Source organism: Peromyscus leucopus, chromosome 16_21, assembly GCF_004664715.2.
Source record: "Peromyscus leucopus breed LL Stock chromosome 16_21, UCI_PerLeu_2.1, whole genome shotgun sequence".
Classification (NCBI taxonomy): domain Eukaryota; kingdom Metazoa; phylum Chordata; class Mammalia; order Rodentia; family Cricetidae; genus Peromyscus; species Peromyscus leucopus.
The window spans coordinates 35,008,362-35,026,162 of NC_051084.1; the positions used below are offsets into that span (position 1 = coordinate 35,008,362).

The 17,801-nt window shown below is 51.8% G+C and overlaps 1 protein-coding gene across 1 annotated transcript in view; it reads right to left on the bottom strand.

The window, feature by feature from the left end:
- The window catches only part of Cdh23 (cadherin related 23), a 382,909-nt gene that overhangs the window by 19,919 nt on the left and 345,189 nt on the right, over positions 1-17,801 (bottom strand). The window contains exons 38-46 of the mRNA XM_037199816.1: positions 13,274-13,495; positions 12,831-12,950; positions 11,891-12,071; positions 7,221-7,354; positions 6,642-6,851; positions 5,088-5,195; positions 3,236-3,338; positions 1,852-1,977; positions 730-933 (exon numbers count right to left, since the gene is read on the bottom strand). Of these exons, the coding sequence (XP_037055711.1) occupies positions 730-933; positions 1,852-1,977; positions 3,236-3,338; positions 5,088-5,195; positions 6,642-6,851; positions 7,221-7,354; positions 11,891-12,071; positions 12,831-12,950; positions 13,274-13,495 (1,408 nt within the window). The remainder of the gene's footprint in view (positions 1-729; positions 934-1,851; positions 1,978-3,235; positions 3,339-5,087; positions 5,196-6,641; positions 6,852-7,220; positions 7,355-11,890; positions 12,072-12,830; positions 12,951-13,273; positions 13,496-17,801) is intronic.

Here is a 17,801-nt window from a genome sequence, read left to right on the forward strand (position 1 = left end):
ACAGGGTCTCTCACTGAACCTGGAACTAGACTGGTACCTGGTAAGCCCCCGTGATCCTGTCTCCATCCCCCACACATACATCCATACCCAGTGTTGTTTGTGGGTGTGGGATTTGAACTCAGATCTTCATGTTTACTCAGCAGGCACTCTTATCCCTGGAGTCATCTCTCCATGGCCCAGAACCCTTTATTGATGATGCCAAAGAGGCCTCTCCTCACTACAATCTTGCCAGCACATGCCACAATGGTGACCTTATGCTTCAGAATGTTCGTATTGTCCCAGGCAATGTTTAGAACCAAACTTACCCCCCTGCTTCCACTAAACTGGATTATAATGAGCATCATTTTATAATCCCATCACCATATAATCCCACTTGCAACCCTAGCATTTGAGAGACTGAGGCAGGAGGACTACTGTGAGCTCGAGACCAGCCTAGGCTATATAGTGAGTTTGAGGCCAGCCTGGGCTACATTTCAGGCTATCCTGGGCTAGGATATTGAGAACCTGTCTCAAAATAACAACAGTGATGATAAGTAGATGTAGGAACGTAGATGGAACATGCTTGATCATCACAGTGTACGAAGGTTCTGAGAAGGAGCACCCAGTCTCCTGACTCTCTCCCACGACAGCACTCTCTTCCCTGAAGAGAATTCTGTGTTCACCTGAGCCTCTAGCCTCCACCCGCTCCCGGCAGCGCATCAGCAGAGCCCGGGGCCTGACCATTGTTACCTGGTGGGCAGTTCTCCAGTAGGTGGACAGTGTAAGCAGCAGGGCTGAAGGTGGGCCAGTTATCATTGTCATCCAGGATAGTGACGAGCAGGTGGGCTGTGCCGTTGAGTAGTCCCACATCCTCAGCCAGCAGCAGCAGCTCCAGGAGCGGGGGTGAGAAGGCCTCCCGGTCAATGACGACCCCAGACCTCACAGTCACCACGCCTGGCACCCGATACCACCAGCCAGGGAGAGGCATAGGGTAAGGGACACGGTGGGTAAATAGGAGAAGAGCCACCACAGCAGGGACAGAGAGGAAAGACACGGTGACTTCATTTCCTGAAGGTTTAGTTCAGTTACCCACTTCCAGGGAGCACCCACGTCTGCCATGGCTGTCCCTCCTTGGTGGCCTCTGCCGTTCTCAGGGGTCCTGTCTGCCGAGAGTGACCAGGGCAGAGGACTGACCTGCTCCATGGAGACATGCTTCCCGAATGTCCCTGTCACTAGGCTGGCCTCCTGTCCTGACAAAATTGCTGTGGCCTGGCTCCTGGGGAGCTGCTGGTCTGGTGTGAGAATCGGAACAGTACTTTGGCTATTTCTGGCCGGTCAATGGGAGTTTCTGGCCAGGACATAGGACATGCAGAGAGAGGGTGAGGGCTGTTTGCTGGGGCCACGAGTCTATGCAGCAAGAGGTCCCTAAAGTTGCCTCTACGCTTCTTCTTGGGTCTTCCCATTGGGACTCTGGGGGCCTAATCCGGTTGCAATGTGGGCTGTGGGCTATGAGGAACAGGGTTCATAAGAACCTGGGCCCATTCTAAGGAGGAGCCCTAGAGCAATGGTTCTTAACCTTCCTACTGCTGCGACCCTTTCATACAGTTCCTCCTGTCGTGGCGACCCCCCTAACCATAACATTATTTTTGTTGCTACTTCGTAACTCTAATTTTGCTACTGTTATGAATTGTAATGCAAATATCTGTGTTTTCCGATGGTCTTAGGTGACCCCCCCCCCCCCGTGAAAGGGTCATTTGACCCTCCCCCCAACCAAAGGGGTCTCGACCCACAGGTTGAAAACCACTGCCCTAGACCCAAGAACCGGTCAGTCCCACCCCAGAGCTGACTGTTAAGCCAGAGCGGAGTGCTCACCGGTGCTGTTGTTGATATCAAAGAGGTCACTGTGGGCACCCAGCAGCTGGTAAGTGACTATGGCGTATATATCCTCATCCGCATCCAGGGCCAGGATAGGCCCATTGAGCACCGTGAGGGGTGTCCCTAAGCCAGAGGAGAGGAGTCACCCCAGGCCAGCCTGGCCCCCCGCCCTCCCCCCTCCCTGTCCACATCCCCCATGACCATGGTTGACAATGGATGAGAGGGGAAGGAGGGGAGGTGGGCAGGGAGCGGGTAGGGAGGCCCTGGGGCGGGCCTGTGGCAGCCTTGGCAGACTAAACGCAGGTGCCTGGGAGCGGCCTCAAAGCTCTGCTGGGGAGAAAACACAAGAGTGGTGAGCAAGCCCCGCCGGCCTGCCTGGAGCCATGCCTGCTTCCCAGCAGCCTTTGAGGCTGGCCACTCCACTGGAGGATCTAGGGGGCTCCCTGGTATCCCCTCCACGTGTGGGTCTGGTCTGTCTTTATGCATGTAGACATTGCTCTATGACAAGGTCTGACTGTACATGGCTATACGCACACACATAGTGTGTGGGCCTCTGGGTTGACATGGTAGTGGTTACATGCACACAGAGCACATCATAGCTTAGGATGCCCCTGGTCGTGCCCTTGTCTGTCTCTGTGGGTAGGCACACTTGCCATGAGTATATCACAGGGCCACCCTCATGCCTACACGTGTCTGTGCCCACGTGTAACTCCGCACGTATGCCTTGATGTGGCGGCACACTGGTGAATACGTGAATGTGCACACCAGCAGATTTAAAAGTCATGTCCACACAGAGGTGACATCCACTCAGAGATAGTACTATCTCACTTATCACTTTCTGATTCAAAATCAAGGTCTGGGGACTCAGGGTGGCGGGGGGGGGGGCGCGCGGGTAGAGCAGGGTAAGAGAACCTCCTGGAGGCATCAGAGGGAGACAAGAGACAAGGCTAACTAGTGCTGTGTAGGAGGTAAGGGCTATGCTGACTAGCCAGGATCTTTGCGCCTCACTTCTGATGGCAAATCCTAGAGTTTCTACCCTACAGGGCTCGGGAACAGGAAAGGTGGGTTCCTCTCTGTCCTGGGCATTCTTTTCACCTTGGATTCCTCTCTGTGAGGGACAGCGAGGCTGCTTTCACACCCCCCCTCCAGGGTAATCAATACCAATGACCACTCTTATCTCTCTCAAACAGACCTGTGGCCTCCTTAGCAGCCCTCGTCCCCAAGCCTTGGAGTTGCACCTCCCCTCTGGTACCCTTCCGCACCCCCTGGGTTCTATGTCCAGCTCTGACACCAGGCACACAGCACATCCTCAGCATCCACGGCCCCCAGTGGTTCTGCTTGTCTAGTAAGAACCCCCCCGCCGGGTGGTCCCAGCCCTTACCAGCAGGAGAGTTCTCCATCACCTCTGCCTGGTATGTGCCCTCAGTGAAGAGGGGGTGATTGTCGTTCTCGTCGGCCAGAGTGACCAGCAGTAAGTCAAAATCCTGTGATGGGCAGAACAGGGGGAGGATCGAGTGCTGCGCCGTAGAAGGGGACCATGGTGAGAGACGGGAGATTGAAAAAGCCCAGGGATCTAGAGTTCAAGGGTCTTCTTTGCTGGCTGCTCACTGGGTGATCGTGGCAAGATACTATCCCTCGATTGGCCCCGTCTCCACTTTCCACCCTGATCAACAGGAATCCTAACTCTTTTATGGGAATAGTGTGTGGTTGTGGGCCAGTGTGGGCGAGAGGGGTACTTAGCCACACTACACTGCCTGCTGATGAGGATTTTAGGTTGGAAGGCTGGTCCCGGCTTTCAGACCCTCACATCTGTTTGATGTTGGTTCAAGTTCACCCATGCTCTCACACAAAGCTGCACCTGCATCCTCATGGGGCCCCTGAATACAACTCAGCAGCCCTAGGTGAGGGCACAGAGAAAGCAACCTTTGCTTCAGAGCTCCGTGACGGACTTCTGGGTAACACGGCAGCTTAGAAGTCATATTGGACAAGTAACTCATATTTAGGGAAACAAAGGGAACAGGAATAGTTGATGACTCTGCCAGCGGATTCTCCTGTCCCCATAGTCCACTTAATTATTGCCCCAACCAACTCCCCTCACCACAGCCAACACAACTGCCACCACTGCCACTGTGGAAGCGGCAGATCGACCTTCAGCACTACCGTGGAATTTACAGAATTGACACCGGGGATCGTATAAGAAAGGACTCCCCGAGATGGCTGCCACCGAGAGGGCTTTCTGTGCCAACAGGGAACCCTGTTCAACAACAACCTGTAGATCAGTCTCCTCATTGAGTACAAATGCAAAAATTCAACAAAACACTTGCAAGCCTAAATAAAACAACAACAAAATTGATCAACATGATCAAGTTGGTTTCATTCCAGAGATGACGGGATGGTTCACCATACATAATCAAACACAATTCATCATATTAATGGACTCAGAGTCAGAAATCACACGATCATCTCAACAGATATGAATGTGACAAAATTATATCCCTTCGTGATAAAATCAAGCATCTCATCGAGGATGAGAGGCGTTCGCAAGGGACTGTTGCTGGAGGTGGGAATGTTATTTTCTTAGTGGTGTAGCCGCTGTTGAGTTGTTTGTGCTCCAGTACATACTCCAGATGGGGAAACTGAGGAATTGAGGAAGCAGTGTCCCAACAGGACCACTTAGCTGGTCAGGAGCAAAGCCAAGGAAACAGTCACAGGACTCGACCCCGGGGTAGTAAGAATCGGCCAACTCCAACCTGAGAGGGACTGCCAGGCAACACCCACTGACTTTCAAATAAAGAGCCTGTGCCTCTGACATCTGAGGGACCATTAGCCCCACCCCTTCCTTTTAGAACCTCCAAGTGCAGGTCCGAGTCCGGTGTGTGCACACACACACCTGTGGTTTGGGGAAGAAGCATCATCTGGCAGTCACTGAGTGTTGGCCCTGGGCCAGGCTCTGGACTGAGGACTTAGGGATACAGCATTGTGGAAGACAAAAGGGAGGCTGGGAAAATGAATCGGCTCGAGCACATACCTGTGGACAGGAGAACTGAGATCTGAAGCTAGCCTCTGCTAAGGCAGATGTGTGCTTTTAAGCCTCTGGCAGGCTGCCAACCCCTCTCCAAGGGCGATGTGAATATTCTTTCTCACTCTTACAACTCTCTCTCACACACGCTGCCTCTCCCCACCCCCCCAACTTTCTCTTTCCTGCATCCACCCTCGGTCTCTTGCAGCCTCACCTTCCTGGCTATGCGTGGGTTCTCCGGGTTGTCCTTCACAGACACTGTCAGTCTGTACTCTGGGATGCGCTCTCGGTCCAGGGGCCGGTTGACAGTGACGATCCCTGTCTGGGATGTGCCAGGCAGGTTAGATGAGCAGGCACCTTTCACCCCCCCACCTCCCGCCCCCAGGTGCCCATGCTCTGCCCACAGTTCCTAGGTGACTGGGAGTACCTTCCCCAAAGTGCCTAGGAGATAAGGGCCAGAGGAGGCCACCAGGATCTTTCTAGGGTGAGGGTAAGTCAGTGATACCGAGTTCTCGATATCTCAAAAGAGGGGGCCTTGGAGGACCCTGGGTTTCGAGAGTCGAAACACACTCCAAGAGGCCAGGAGAGAAATTCAGGCGCACCACAGTATGGCTCAAGCCATTTAACTGTTTAGGGTTCACGTGTGCCCAGGAGAAGCCTTGGTACATGCGGGGTGGGGTGGGGTTGTGGGGGTGGTTGATGGATACCAGAAAACAGCTGTTCAACAAAGCCAAAGGGGCTACTGACTTGGACTGGGTTCCAGCACTGTGCACCACAACCATGTCAACAGCACTGGACCAGGGCAACTGTGTGGTGGTTGACACAGGAGACCCTCCCTGGTGCCAATGGATGCAGCTATAACCAATGACTGGCTGATTGACCATGCTGCGGCCAATTCAGTTGTTTATAACACCTTCCTTCTGATGGGCTCCTCTGCTGGCTGGGAGTTCCCACCACCTGCTCTGGATCTAGGAGTTAACTTATTTTTGAGCAGATTTTTTTTTTTTTTTTTTTTTGGTTTTTCGAGACAGGGTTTCTCTGTGTAGCTTTGCGCCTTTCCTGGGACTCACTTGGTAGTCCAGGCTGGCCTCGAACTCACAGAGATCTGCCTGGCTCTGCCTCCCGAGTGCTGGGATTAAAGGCATGCGCCACCACCGCCTGGCAATTTTTTTTTTATTACACTTCATTGCCTTAGTTTTTTAAGTAGGGTCTCTTATAGCACAGACTGATTTCAAACTCACTGTGGAGCCAGGATGACCCTGAACTCCTAATCTTGCTGATACTCTTCAGGTGCTAGAATTACAGATGCTACACTGCACCCCGTTTATACTTGCTTTTTGTTTTGTTTTGGTTTGGTTTGGTTTGGTTTGGTTTTTCAAGACAGGGTTTCTCTGTGTAGCTTTGCGCCTGTCCTGGAACTCACTCTGTAGTCCAGTCTGGCCTCGAACTCACAGAGATCTGCCTGCCTCTGCCTCCCAAGTGCTGTATGCTTGCGTTTTGATTCAGGGATTTTATGAACTTCAGACTAACCTTGAACTCACAGCAATCCTCCTGCTCAGCCTCGCAAAGGCTGGCCCGGATTTGGGTGTGCGCTACTGCTCGTGGATTCCCTATTTACATTAGATCAGCTGTTGTTCCAGCCCTGGGGCCCAGTTTCTTCCCTGCCACAAAGAAGTCACCGCGCCCAGTCTGGAACCCGAGACTCCTCAGTGAGCCTCTCGTAGGAAGAACTTGCCCCCCCCCCACCCCGGGGGTGGCCCGACCCTACCGTGGCATTGATGAAGAAGGCCCTCTCTCGGTTGCCCGCGGTGATGTTGAAGGTGAGGAGGGCGTTGCAGCCGCTGTCGGCGTCGCTGGCCAGGACGTGGGCGACGAAGCTCGAGACGGGGCTGTTCTCACTGATGGTGACATTCATGGGAAGGTTCAACAGCACCGGGTCGTTGTCGTTGATGTCCAGCACTCGGATGCCCACCAGCATCTGGGGGAAGGGAGAGTCAGGGGTGGGTGCGACCGAAGAGGAGGAGGAGGAGGAGGGGACAGAGACCCAGGGAGCTAAGACATTGAGTGAGGAAGGTTGTGGAGACCCGGGCAGATGAAGGCAGAAAACCAGTCAAGGAGAAGAAGAGGGGGAGTCACAGAGGCAGAGGGGAGGGGGTGTACACCCTGACAGGTCTGCATCAGGTCTAGCAGGAAACACAGTCTCTTGAAAGAGGATTATGAGGGGAGAATCCTGGAGAGCCAAGGTCCCCAAGGCTAAGGCACCTCTGGTTTCTCTGGGCCAAGGGTGACAGTCCGCAGGCATTCAGGGTATACAACAAGGGATGCCACAGAGCTGGGCCAGACTCACTGTGGAGCTGAGAGGCGGTACCCCCCTGTCTCGGGCACAGATGGTCAGGTTGTAGAAGGCAATGGTCTCCCGGTCCAGCTCTACATCCTTCCGGACCCTCAGCACACCCTCCACAGGAGAAATCATGAACTCCCCTGGGAGCCACCAAGAACAGGCCTGTGTTAGCTGGTCCCCACCGAGAGCCCCCCTTCCTCCAGCCAGCCTCCCTCACGAAGACCAGGGGCCGCTGAGGCGCGTGCCCTCCTGAGGCCCTTTATGGGCGTAATGGGAGAGTGGCCCTGATACCCACATGTGTATGTAATTCCTGACCAATCAGCTTCCCCTCCTGGGCCTCGAGCTGGCCAGAGGCTGAGCCAGGTGTGATAACTGTGTTGGAAAGCAAGGGTGGGAGTTCTTTGTTTTTGTCTGTTTTGAGGCAGAGTTTCACCTAGCCCAGGCTGACCCCGAACTCCTGACCCTGTGCCTCCGCGTCCCAAGTGTTGGGATTCCGGGAATGTGCCACCACCTCTGACTTATGGGGGCCCCCTTCCCACACAACACACTCTTCCTGTCTGCTTGTGGCCAGAAACCAGCAAAGGTATTAAGAACTCCGGAAAGTGTGTTCTAGACAGGTAGAAAAAAAGGCACAAGATGAGCTACAGGGTGTCTGGAGGCTGAGGCCACCCCTGGGCCATGTCACAGCAGAACATCATGCCACTGTCTAGGCTGGCTGCCACCACCAGGACCAAAGCAGAGCACGGTGACCTGTCCTTCGCTTTATGCAAATAACATCATCAGAGTTGCAGAGCAGGCCATTTGCCTCTCCCTGGAAATCTCTATTTCCTTTTGCTACGTGTTTTTGTTCTGTGATGACACTTCCTCCCTTGGGATAGGAGGGACATGGCTGAGAAGTTGGAGCATTTCCCTTGCAAGCACGAGGACCAGAGTTTGGATCCCTAGAAACCCCTCCCGGAAAGGCCAGGAGGTCATGTTGTCCCACCTGAAATTCCAGCCTCAGAAGGCAGAGAAACAGGAGGTCCCCCAGCACAAGCTGGCTAGCATATCGGCAAGTTCTGGGTTTGAGAGAGCCTGCCTCAGTGAATAAGGTGGAAGACTGCTGGAGGCTGATTCCTGACATGAACTTCAGGCCTCTGTGTGCATGTGTGCGCGCGCGCGCACACACACACACACACACACACACACACACACACACACACACACGCACGATAGAGAGGGAAAACCCCTCCCAATTCATTTGTCTCATCTCTGAATTCTTCGTCTGGAGGAGATAAGAACCTGGAATCATCAGGCAGATACATCAGCCTGCTGCCTCTAGTCTCCCCAGCCTCCATGGCTGGCAAAAACTACTGCCCAGGTAGGAAGTCTTTTGAGAAAAGAATGCATTAGGGCCCCTTTGCCATAAAGGAGGGCTGCTGCTGTGAGCTCCAGGGAGCAGGTTAGTAGGATGAGGGGCCCTGCTGGGCCCTGGCTATCCCCTGTCTAGAGCCCCCAAATGGAACACAGTGTGAGATCTTCCAGACCTGTGGTAATGGCATTTTTAACCCTGAGGTTCAGATCTAGACCCAACTGAGGGGCAAGGTGCTAATGTCTAAAGCAACAACCCCACAGCCACAGATCCTGGTTTACCCTGTGGCTCCTGTCCTTTGGAGAAGGAAGTTAGGAGGCAGAGAACAGCGTCCTGGATGCTTCCTGCATGGTAACCGCAGAATTGAGGTCTGAGTCCACTGGGATTCGAGGCTTTCTAAATAACACCCCTCAGGACTGATGGGATAGAAGTTTGGGAGGGAAGGAGGGAGGGAGAGAGAGAGAGACAGAGAGAGAGAGGAGGAGGAGAGGAGGAGGAGAAGGAGGAGGAGGAGGAAAAGGAAAAGCGGGAACCTCTGCTGAACCAGAGAAGAGGCTGGGGCTCTGGCGATCTATCAGCAAGAACACGAGGAACTGGTCACTTCACCTCTGCACATTCTTCCAGGAACTGAGCTGAGGAGGAAGTCATTCCCCTTCCTTTTCTCTTTCTCTTGAGACAGGGTCTCACACTCCAGCCCAGGTTGGCCTGGAATTGGTGGCAATCCCCCTGCCTCAGCCTCCTAAGTGCTGGAATACAGGTATGAAGCACCACTCAGCTGTTTCTCTTCCTCTTGGCACTGGGGGCTCAGGCCCACAGTGGGGACACACAGCTCTGCAAAGGTGGAGGCCTAAGCATCCCGGTGGCTTTGTGGCCCGCCCGCCTCTCACAACCTAGGTCACGAACACCAGTCCGGGGCTGCTGCCTGTCACCCGTCCCCAGCTTCTGCCACAACAGCGTCCATGCCCACCTACAGCTGGGATTTCCTGTCAGCTCTTCCAGGCCGGGGCTCCCTGGTCCCGCCCTCCCTAAGGCTGGGGAAGCGGCAGAAGCAGGGTTTCCTGTGCTCTAGGCTCCAAGGTCTCCAAAGAACGGGGATTCCCTCTCTTGGGGTTTCCCAACCCTGTTGACACCCTGATATGTCCTGGCAAATGGCTTCCTTCCACACTGGCAGAGGCAGGGAAGACCTGATCACCCTGGAAGGTTTGGGGGAGCAGACCTGGAGTAGCAGTGGCACTCTGGCTAGACTCCTCCAGTTACATATTAGTCCCCTCAGCAACTTGCCCTGGCCAGAACGCCTGACCCCACACCTCCTTATTCCCCACATCTGGAGACAGGAGGCCACAACCTTCTGCCCAGTTGTATCTGGGCTATAGCCTGCTTCTTAGCAAGCCTTGCCTTGATTGTTCCATCTGGAAACTGAGCTCACAGGCAAGAGTCCTCTCCGGTTGGGTTGGCAACAAAGCAACTTTTAATATAGGAGGGAGATCCTGAAAGGGAGGCCAGGGGCTGTCTGGGGGACTGAAATCTTGCAAGGAAGATAGAGAGGTGGGCAAGGGGTCCCAGGATGGCTTGGCCAAAAGGGGTAGCCGAGAGGTCCTGGGGAGGAGGAAGGGTTGGTGGTCAAAGCTCAAGCAGGGATGGAATTCCTTTTCCGCAAGAATTGCTGGGTATGGCAAGTGCAAAGGTCCTAAGGTCTGAGCACCCCTGAAGCTCAAGGAATTTCAAAAAGACCATGTCTAGTGGGAATCTAAATAAGAGAACGAGGGGGAAGAGATTTTTTTTTTCGTATGGCTTTGAGGGCCATTGAAAGGTCTTGGCATTTCCTGAGTGAGGTGGACACCATGGGGGCTTTGAACGTGGGAGGAACACGACTTGACAGAGGTTTTGAGGAGTTCACTGTGGTTCCTGTGCTTGGGGCATTTTGGAATGAAAGCAGGGAGGTCATGTGAGAACCTGGCACAAACACCTGGGCTGGAGATTGAGTAGGTGACTGGGTGGGTGGGGAGCAGGCCCTGCAAGCTCAGGCTGCAGTGGCCTTTGTGTGAAGTGGCCTGGGTGTGTCCCTTTCTCTACTGTCAAAGAATAGGTTTGAGCTGCAGTCCGTATCTACTTTTCTGTTTCCAAGATGAATCCCAGGGGAGTGGTGGTGGTGGTGGGGGTGGTGGGTGGTGGAGGATGAGAGAGAGAGAGAGAGAGAGGGAGAGAGAGAGAGAGAGAGAGAGAGAGAGAGAGAGAGAGAGAGAGAGAGAGAGAGAGAATGTATATATGTGTGAGCCTGAATCAAGTCATGTCTTGCTCAAAGCACCATGGTGTTCGCCTCACTCAGTAAATACCAAGTCCTCTTGATGGCAATATCTCTGTCTCCTCCTCTTCTTGCTCAAGTTCACACACACACCAGACACTCTGCCATTATCCTACCAGGCACGCTTGGACCTCAGGGCCTTTGTGCTCATTGTTCTCTCTGAAAGTCTATTCCCCACCTGTCCACTCGGCTCAGTTCTCGTCTGTGTCCCCTGGCAGGTGACCAGCACACAGTAGGCCCTTATGAACAGTCATGGAATAACCAATAAGAAAGCAGGATGTTTTACACATATTTGATATCTGCTTTGGTCCTTGAGAATGGGAAGGCCTGGCACCCCAGGGCCCATGTGGGTGACTAATGGCTGCCATAGTGTCTGCCACTTCCCCGTTACGGCCTTTTGAAGGTCCCTCTTCCCATGGTGTCTTTTGATGGATTCCCTGAACCCTTGAAATTCTTGCTAACAAAATATCTTGAGAGAAAGTCTTCCTCTAGCCTCCAGCCTCTGAGTCAGGTCGGCAGTCATGACAGCTGTGTTGGCTTTTTGTTTATTATGGTTATTTTATTTTATTTAAAGATAACTTCTCACCGAGGAACCTTGGCTGGCCTTGAACTCATAGAGATCCACCTGCCTCTACCTCCTGAGTGCTGGAATTAAAAGCATGGGTCACCATGCCCAGCTGTGTAGGCTTTTATTGGGTGACACTGAGGTATTCAGAGGAGCCCAGTGCTCCCCAAATGTACACCCTGGGTCCTGAGGTCCTGAGGTGCATGTGGTAATGAGGCTTGCCTTCCTCCACTGGGATGTTTCCTACACATGCCTAGAGAGAGTTATGACTTGGCCTGTGTTCCCAATGCCATGGCATTCTCCCCATACTCCTGTGATAAAGGCATGTGGAACTGAGGTCCAGGGAGGGCAAGGTCACACAGTGGTTGGTGGACTGTGTGGTGGCCTCCCTCACCCCAGTCCTGAGCAGGTGAAGAGAGCTCATGCCCATCACACTGCCCAATGCAGGCCTCACTTACCCAGTGGGTCTCCATCCACAACACTGTACTCCACCTGCCCATTGGGACCCGAGTCCCGGTCATGGGCCAGGAATGTCCACACTCTGGGCCCTGGCTGGCCCTCGGTGACATCAAATGGTCCTTCATAGTCTCGGGGGAAAGTGGGCACGTTGTCATTGATGTCGTTCACATTCACAAGCACCTGAGACAGTGAACAGCTTAGCTAGGATTAGCCCTAGATGTCCGGGGAACCTCAGCAACTGCACTGTTTGGTGCTGACATCTGTGGGCTAAGGTGGGCATCTAAGCTCTGGCGTGTGAGCTCTGGTCCAAGTTCCCCCACTACACACCCGTGTGTGTGTGTGTGTGTGTGTGTGTGTGTGTGTGTGTGTGTGTGTGTGTGTTTCTGGGAATTGAACTCATGACCTTGTACATGATAGGCAAGTATTCTACCACTGACCTTCACCCCAACCCTGTTTTTTTGGATACAGGGTCTTGACCTTGTAATTCTCCTGTCTCTACTTTCTGTGTGTCTGATTAGCACTGTCACCATGGCCGACTCATCCCTGTACTCTGGGCATCTCATGTGCTCCCGTTTGCTCCTTCTGTATCCTGAAACAGCTTTCATTCATGAGGAAACAGGAGCTCAGGGAGGTCACGTGATTTGTCCAGGTTCACATAGCCAGGAAGTGGAAGAGCAGGGATCTGAATCACTGTTAGTTTGACCAGAGGGCATGCTTTTTCCCCATGAAGGAGGGTGGGGCATGCAGGTGTTTTCACTCATCTGCTAGACACAGTCACAGAGAAGTTCAGTGACTACCTGCTGAGCTGGACAAGAGCCCTTGCATGCAGGCATTTCCTCCCAACAGGCATTTCTTCTCCTTCCCCTTCCACCATGGAGCCTCCTGGGTCCTCTTTGTTCTCCCCCACTTCCACATTGGGGATGTATCCCACCTACATACCGTGGTAGTAGAGGTGAGGCGGTGGGACAAGATGGGACACTGGTCCGTGGCAGTGACAGTCAGGGTGTAGCGGCCATGGCTGATCTCATAGTCTAGCTCCTTGGCAGCAGTAATGACACCCTGGGGACACAGGAAGTACAAGGGGAGAGGATGATGAGTGACGGCCCTATGCCAGTCTATGATTATACCAAATAGACCCTGACATCCTAACCACAATTGCTGTATCTATACCTATAACAGACATCACTAATCAATCACAGCACTACTGAAGACAGATAGGTCCTATCCACTAAAGCTTTCCACCCCGTCACCCCCTGTCACTGAGCACTCCAATTTCCTTCCAGGCTCTATGTTTGCTCCTTATGCCCTATGATATCACCAAGCTTCCCACTAAGCCCTGGAGAGACTTTGCCCCCTCCTGGATCCCACCCCCAGCTGCTGACCGTGTGCCTGTTGATTCGGAAGGTATTGATGATGTTGCCTGCCACAATGGCATAGGTGACAGTGCCATTCGGTCCCTCATCTAGGTCCAGCGCCTGGATGGTGATAAGACTGGCGTTGACTGTATCCGGACCCTCATCCAGCACCACCTCATAGTGTGGCTGCTGGAACACAGGAGCATTATCATTCTCATCCACGATAGTCACGTACACGTGGGTGGTGGCCTGGAAAAAAGAGCATGATCAGGTGCCTTGGTCATGGGGGCGAGAGGGGATAAAGGTGGATCAAGATGGCTGTTTTTCTGGGTTAAACTCACTCAATGTGATCCAGTATAGGATCCAATATAGGGAAGAAAAGGGGAGAGAATGGGTTGAGGAAGAAGCCACAGGGTGATAGGAGAAAATGCAAAGGTTTTGTAAAAATCAAGCCAGGCAACTGTTTAGGGTCAGATTGGCATGTATATCACCATTTCTATGTCTATGCTCATGGCAGACATCACCAATCAATCATAGCACTGCTGAGGCCAGAAGCAAGCTTGGAATTCTTGTCAACACAGTGACCCAGTGATTTAAAGTGGCACATAGAACTAGGCATGGTGGCATATACCTATAATTCCAACACTTGGGAGACAGAGGCAAGAGGATTGCTACAAGTTCAAGGCCAGCCTAGCCTTCACAGTAAGACTGAGGTCAATCACGGCTACATGATGATACCCTGTTTTAAAGAAATCAGCCCCCAGAAACCCTTCAGACATACGTGGTGAACTGCAGTAGCCTCCCCTATTTAGAGCATTGTCTGTAATCTTCCTGACCAGATTACAAGAGGCAAGAACATGAGGTCTTCCGTCCACTATGTAAATAAAAAAATACACATTTCTAGTACTCTAAAGAGGTAGGACTTTGGGCTTGGGCAATTCCATGGTTAGAATCTGTTGACCTCTGAAAAGTCAAACCCATAACGTAACTTCATTGTAAGAAGTCTCTGTGGTCCTGTGATTGGTTATCTCTAGCTGATGCTTGGCCCATCAGACTGTGAATCATACTCAGCCAATCAGAACGCAGTGGTCAGCACTCAAGAATGTATTGCAGATGGCTGACTGGCTCTACACACAGAGGGGACATTGCAGATGGCCTCCGTGTGTGTGTGTGTGTGTGTGTGTGTGTGTGTGTGTGTGTGTTATTCCATGTTCCTAGGCTCATCCCTCTTCTCTGCCTTCTACTCGGGAGGCTGCTTTTCTGGACCGCTCTGCCTGGGATCCCTTGCTGTCTGGCTTCCAGAAATGGCCAGTGGGAGTTCCTGGCAGGAGTCGGGGGAAGGCGAGGTGGGTAGGCTTCTTTTACCACCCCCCCACTCCTCCCGGCAGCTCTGTCCCCACTGTGTGTCTCCTGCTGGGGACCCTCTCCGAGCTCTAGTGCTTGCTGGGGTCCTTTGTGTCATCTCCTTTGTGATGGTTAATATCGATCTTGGTCTTAGTTGGGTTTCTGTTACTGCGACTGAACAACTTGGAGAGGCAAGGGTTTATTTGGTTTACATTTCCCCATCATAATCACTGAGGGGAAGTCAGGGCAGGAACTCGAGTGTGGTAATATATTTTGCTAAAAACACCTCTTTGCCTTTGAAGAGACTGAAACTTTGTTGGAGCTTCCAAGTTCATAACATGCCTTGAGATCATATAAGACTATGTAGTTAAAGCCGGGTGGTGGTGGCGTACGCCTTTAATCCCAGCACTCGGGAGGCAGAGGCAGGCGGATCTCTGTGAGTTCGAGACCAGCCTGGTCTACAGAGCGAGATCCAGGACAGGCACCAAAACTATACAGAGAAACCCTGTCTCAAAAAAACCTTTTAAAAAAAAGACTCTACAGTCAGCCTGCTGTCCTACTGTGCACTCAGCTTGTTTGAGCCTAACCTGCATTTAAGAGAACAACATAGGGCTGGAGAGATGGCTCAGAGGTTAAGAGCACTGGCTGTTTTTCCAGAGGTCCTGAGTTCAATTCCCAGCAACTACATGGTGGTTCACAGCCATCTGTGATGAGATATGGCGCCCTCTTCTGGCCTGCAGGCATACATGCAGGCAGAACACTGTATACATAAGTAAATAAATAATTCTTAGAGAGACAGAGAGAGACAGAGAGACAGAGAGAGACTGAAAGAGAACAACATAACCAGTCTTACTGTGCCTTGGATTGTGCCCCTGTGACCATCTTTTACAATCTAATGTATAGCTTTACTCTTAAGCTACGTACTCTTCCATGCCCCTGACCCAGAATAATACCTGCGCGTATATGTATGTTGTGGTAATCATTTGCTGAAAACAGCCAACAGGTTAAAAGCAACCTTAAATAACAAATATCCCATAAATGTTGGAAACGGCATGTGGGTATAGGTTGATAAGATTCACGTGGTTTTGAGTGCTGCTCTGGGTCTCTGAAGTGATCTTTTCCCTTGTAAAGCTCTGTTAAAGATCTCTGTAAAGACTCTCTCATTTTTACACCATGTCTTCTATGCTCTTCAATAAATACAGAGCAAACCCCTGTTAGGGAGAGACATGGAGAGAGACACAGATCTCTCTCTCTCTCTCTCTCTCTCTCTCTCTCTCTCTCTCTCACACACACACACACACACACACACACACACACACACACACACACACTACAGGCAGTCAGACAGACAGACAAGACATAAGACACACAGGCACAACAGGTAGGTAACAGGGACTGACCAGACACACACCAGACAGACAGCAGACAGGCCAACAACCACAACTACAGCCAGCCAGAAAACACACAGAGAGAAGTGGAGAATTCAAACTTGGGCTCTCTCTTGGTCAACTTCCTTTTCGGCCCTTATTGTGATATAGACACACTGGGTCACTCCCTCTGAGGTTTCTTGAAGCAGTGCACCCAATAAGGAACCTGGAGACGGGAACTGAAGCAGAAACCATGGAGGAACGCTGCTTACTGGCTTGATCAGTTTACTTTCTTATATAGCCCAGGCCCACCTGCACAGGGAAGGTACCACCCCCGTCCCCCCCCCCCCCCGTAGGCTGGGTTCTCCCATATCAATCATTAATCAAGAAATTGCCCCCCCCAGTCTTTCCTAAGGCAATGTGACGTAGGCAATCCCTCAACTGAGGCTGCCTCTTCCCGGATGACTCTAACCTGTGTCCGGTTGACAGAAAACTAACCAGCACAATCGTCAGCCTGAAAGACTCTAGACTCATCTAGGAGACAGACTTTTGGGTCTGTCCATGAGTTTCTATATTGGATTGAGATGGAAGGGTCCACTCTAACTGTGGGCAGCGCTGTGAGCTGGGATCCTGGACTGACTAAAGAGAAAGGGGGCTGAGCACCAGCATCCATCTCTCTCTGCTTCCGGACTGTGGGAACAATAGGAGCGACTGCCTTCATCTACTGTTATGACTTCCCTGTCATAAAGGGCTGTATCCTGGGATGGTACCAAATAAGCCCTTCCTTCTTCCTTCAGTTGCTCTTACCAGGCATTTTGTTACAGCAACAAGGACCATCACTAACACATCCCTCTTTCCCATGGCTCACTCATGCTGGTGATGTCTTGCTGTCGCCGCTGGTCTCTATGAGCTTGGCTCGTCCCCTCTACAGAGTCCTTCCCTTAAGCCTCGGGGTCAAGCCTTTTCTGCATATACTACTATTCCTGCAGCGACCCTGGCTAAAGCAAACCCTGTCTCTGGTTTGGATATGAAATGTCCTATGCTGAAGGCTTGGTCCTCAGCTAGCTAACCATACCATTTTTTTGAAGATGATAGGAACTTTGAGTCGTGGGGCCAAGCTGGAAAAAGCGGGTTACTAGGGGGCATGCCCTTGGTGATTATGCCTGGTTCCCAGTCCCTTCCTCGATTACTGCTTCCTGTCTACTATGAGGCGAGGAACCTCCACCACATACTCCTACCACCATGATGTTCTGCTTGAGTACACAGGACCAAGCAAACACGAACATGAGCCTCTAAAATAGCCAAAGTACACCATTTCTTCTTTAAGCTGTTCTCTCAGGTGTGTGTGTGTGTGTGTGTGTGTGTGTGTGTGTGTGTATGCACATGCATGCATATGCATGTTCAAGGGTGTGTGGAGGGAGAAGTCCCCAATAATTTTCCATATTAATTATTTTTTAGCACTAAAACTAAATATTTAGTTAGTTAGTTTTTCAAGGCAGAATTTTTCTGTGTAGCCTTGGCTGTCCTGGAACTCGCTCTGTAAACCAGGCTGGTCTCAAACTCAGAGGTCCTCCTGCTTCTGCCTCCCGAGAGCTGTGATTAAAGACGTGCACCACTACCGCCCTGCAGGGATTTGGGTCTTCATTGAAATACACAATTAGCAATAAATTACCAAAAGTTGGATGAATTTATAAGTTAATTGTACAGTACGAAGCAGATACCTTTTAGTCTTTACTTCTTGTGGTTTAGATATTTAAAATATAGATGCGTGGGGCTCTTAACCACTGAGCCATTGCTCAAGCCCCTCCACCTTATTTTTTGAGGTATGGCCTCTCATTAAACCT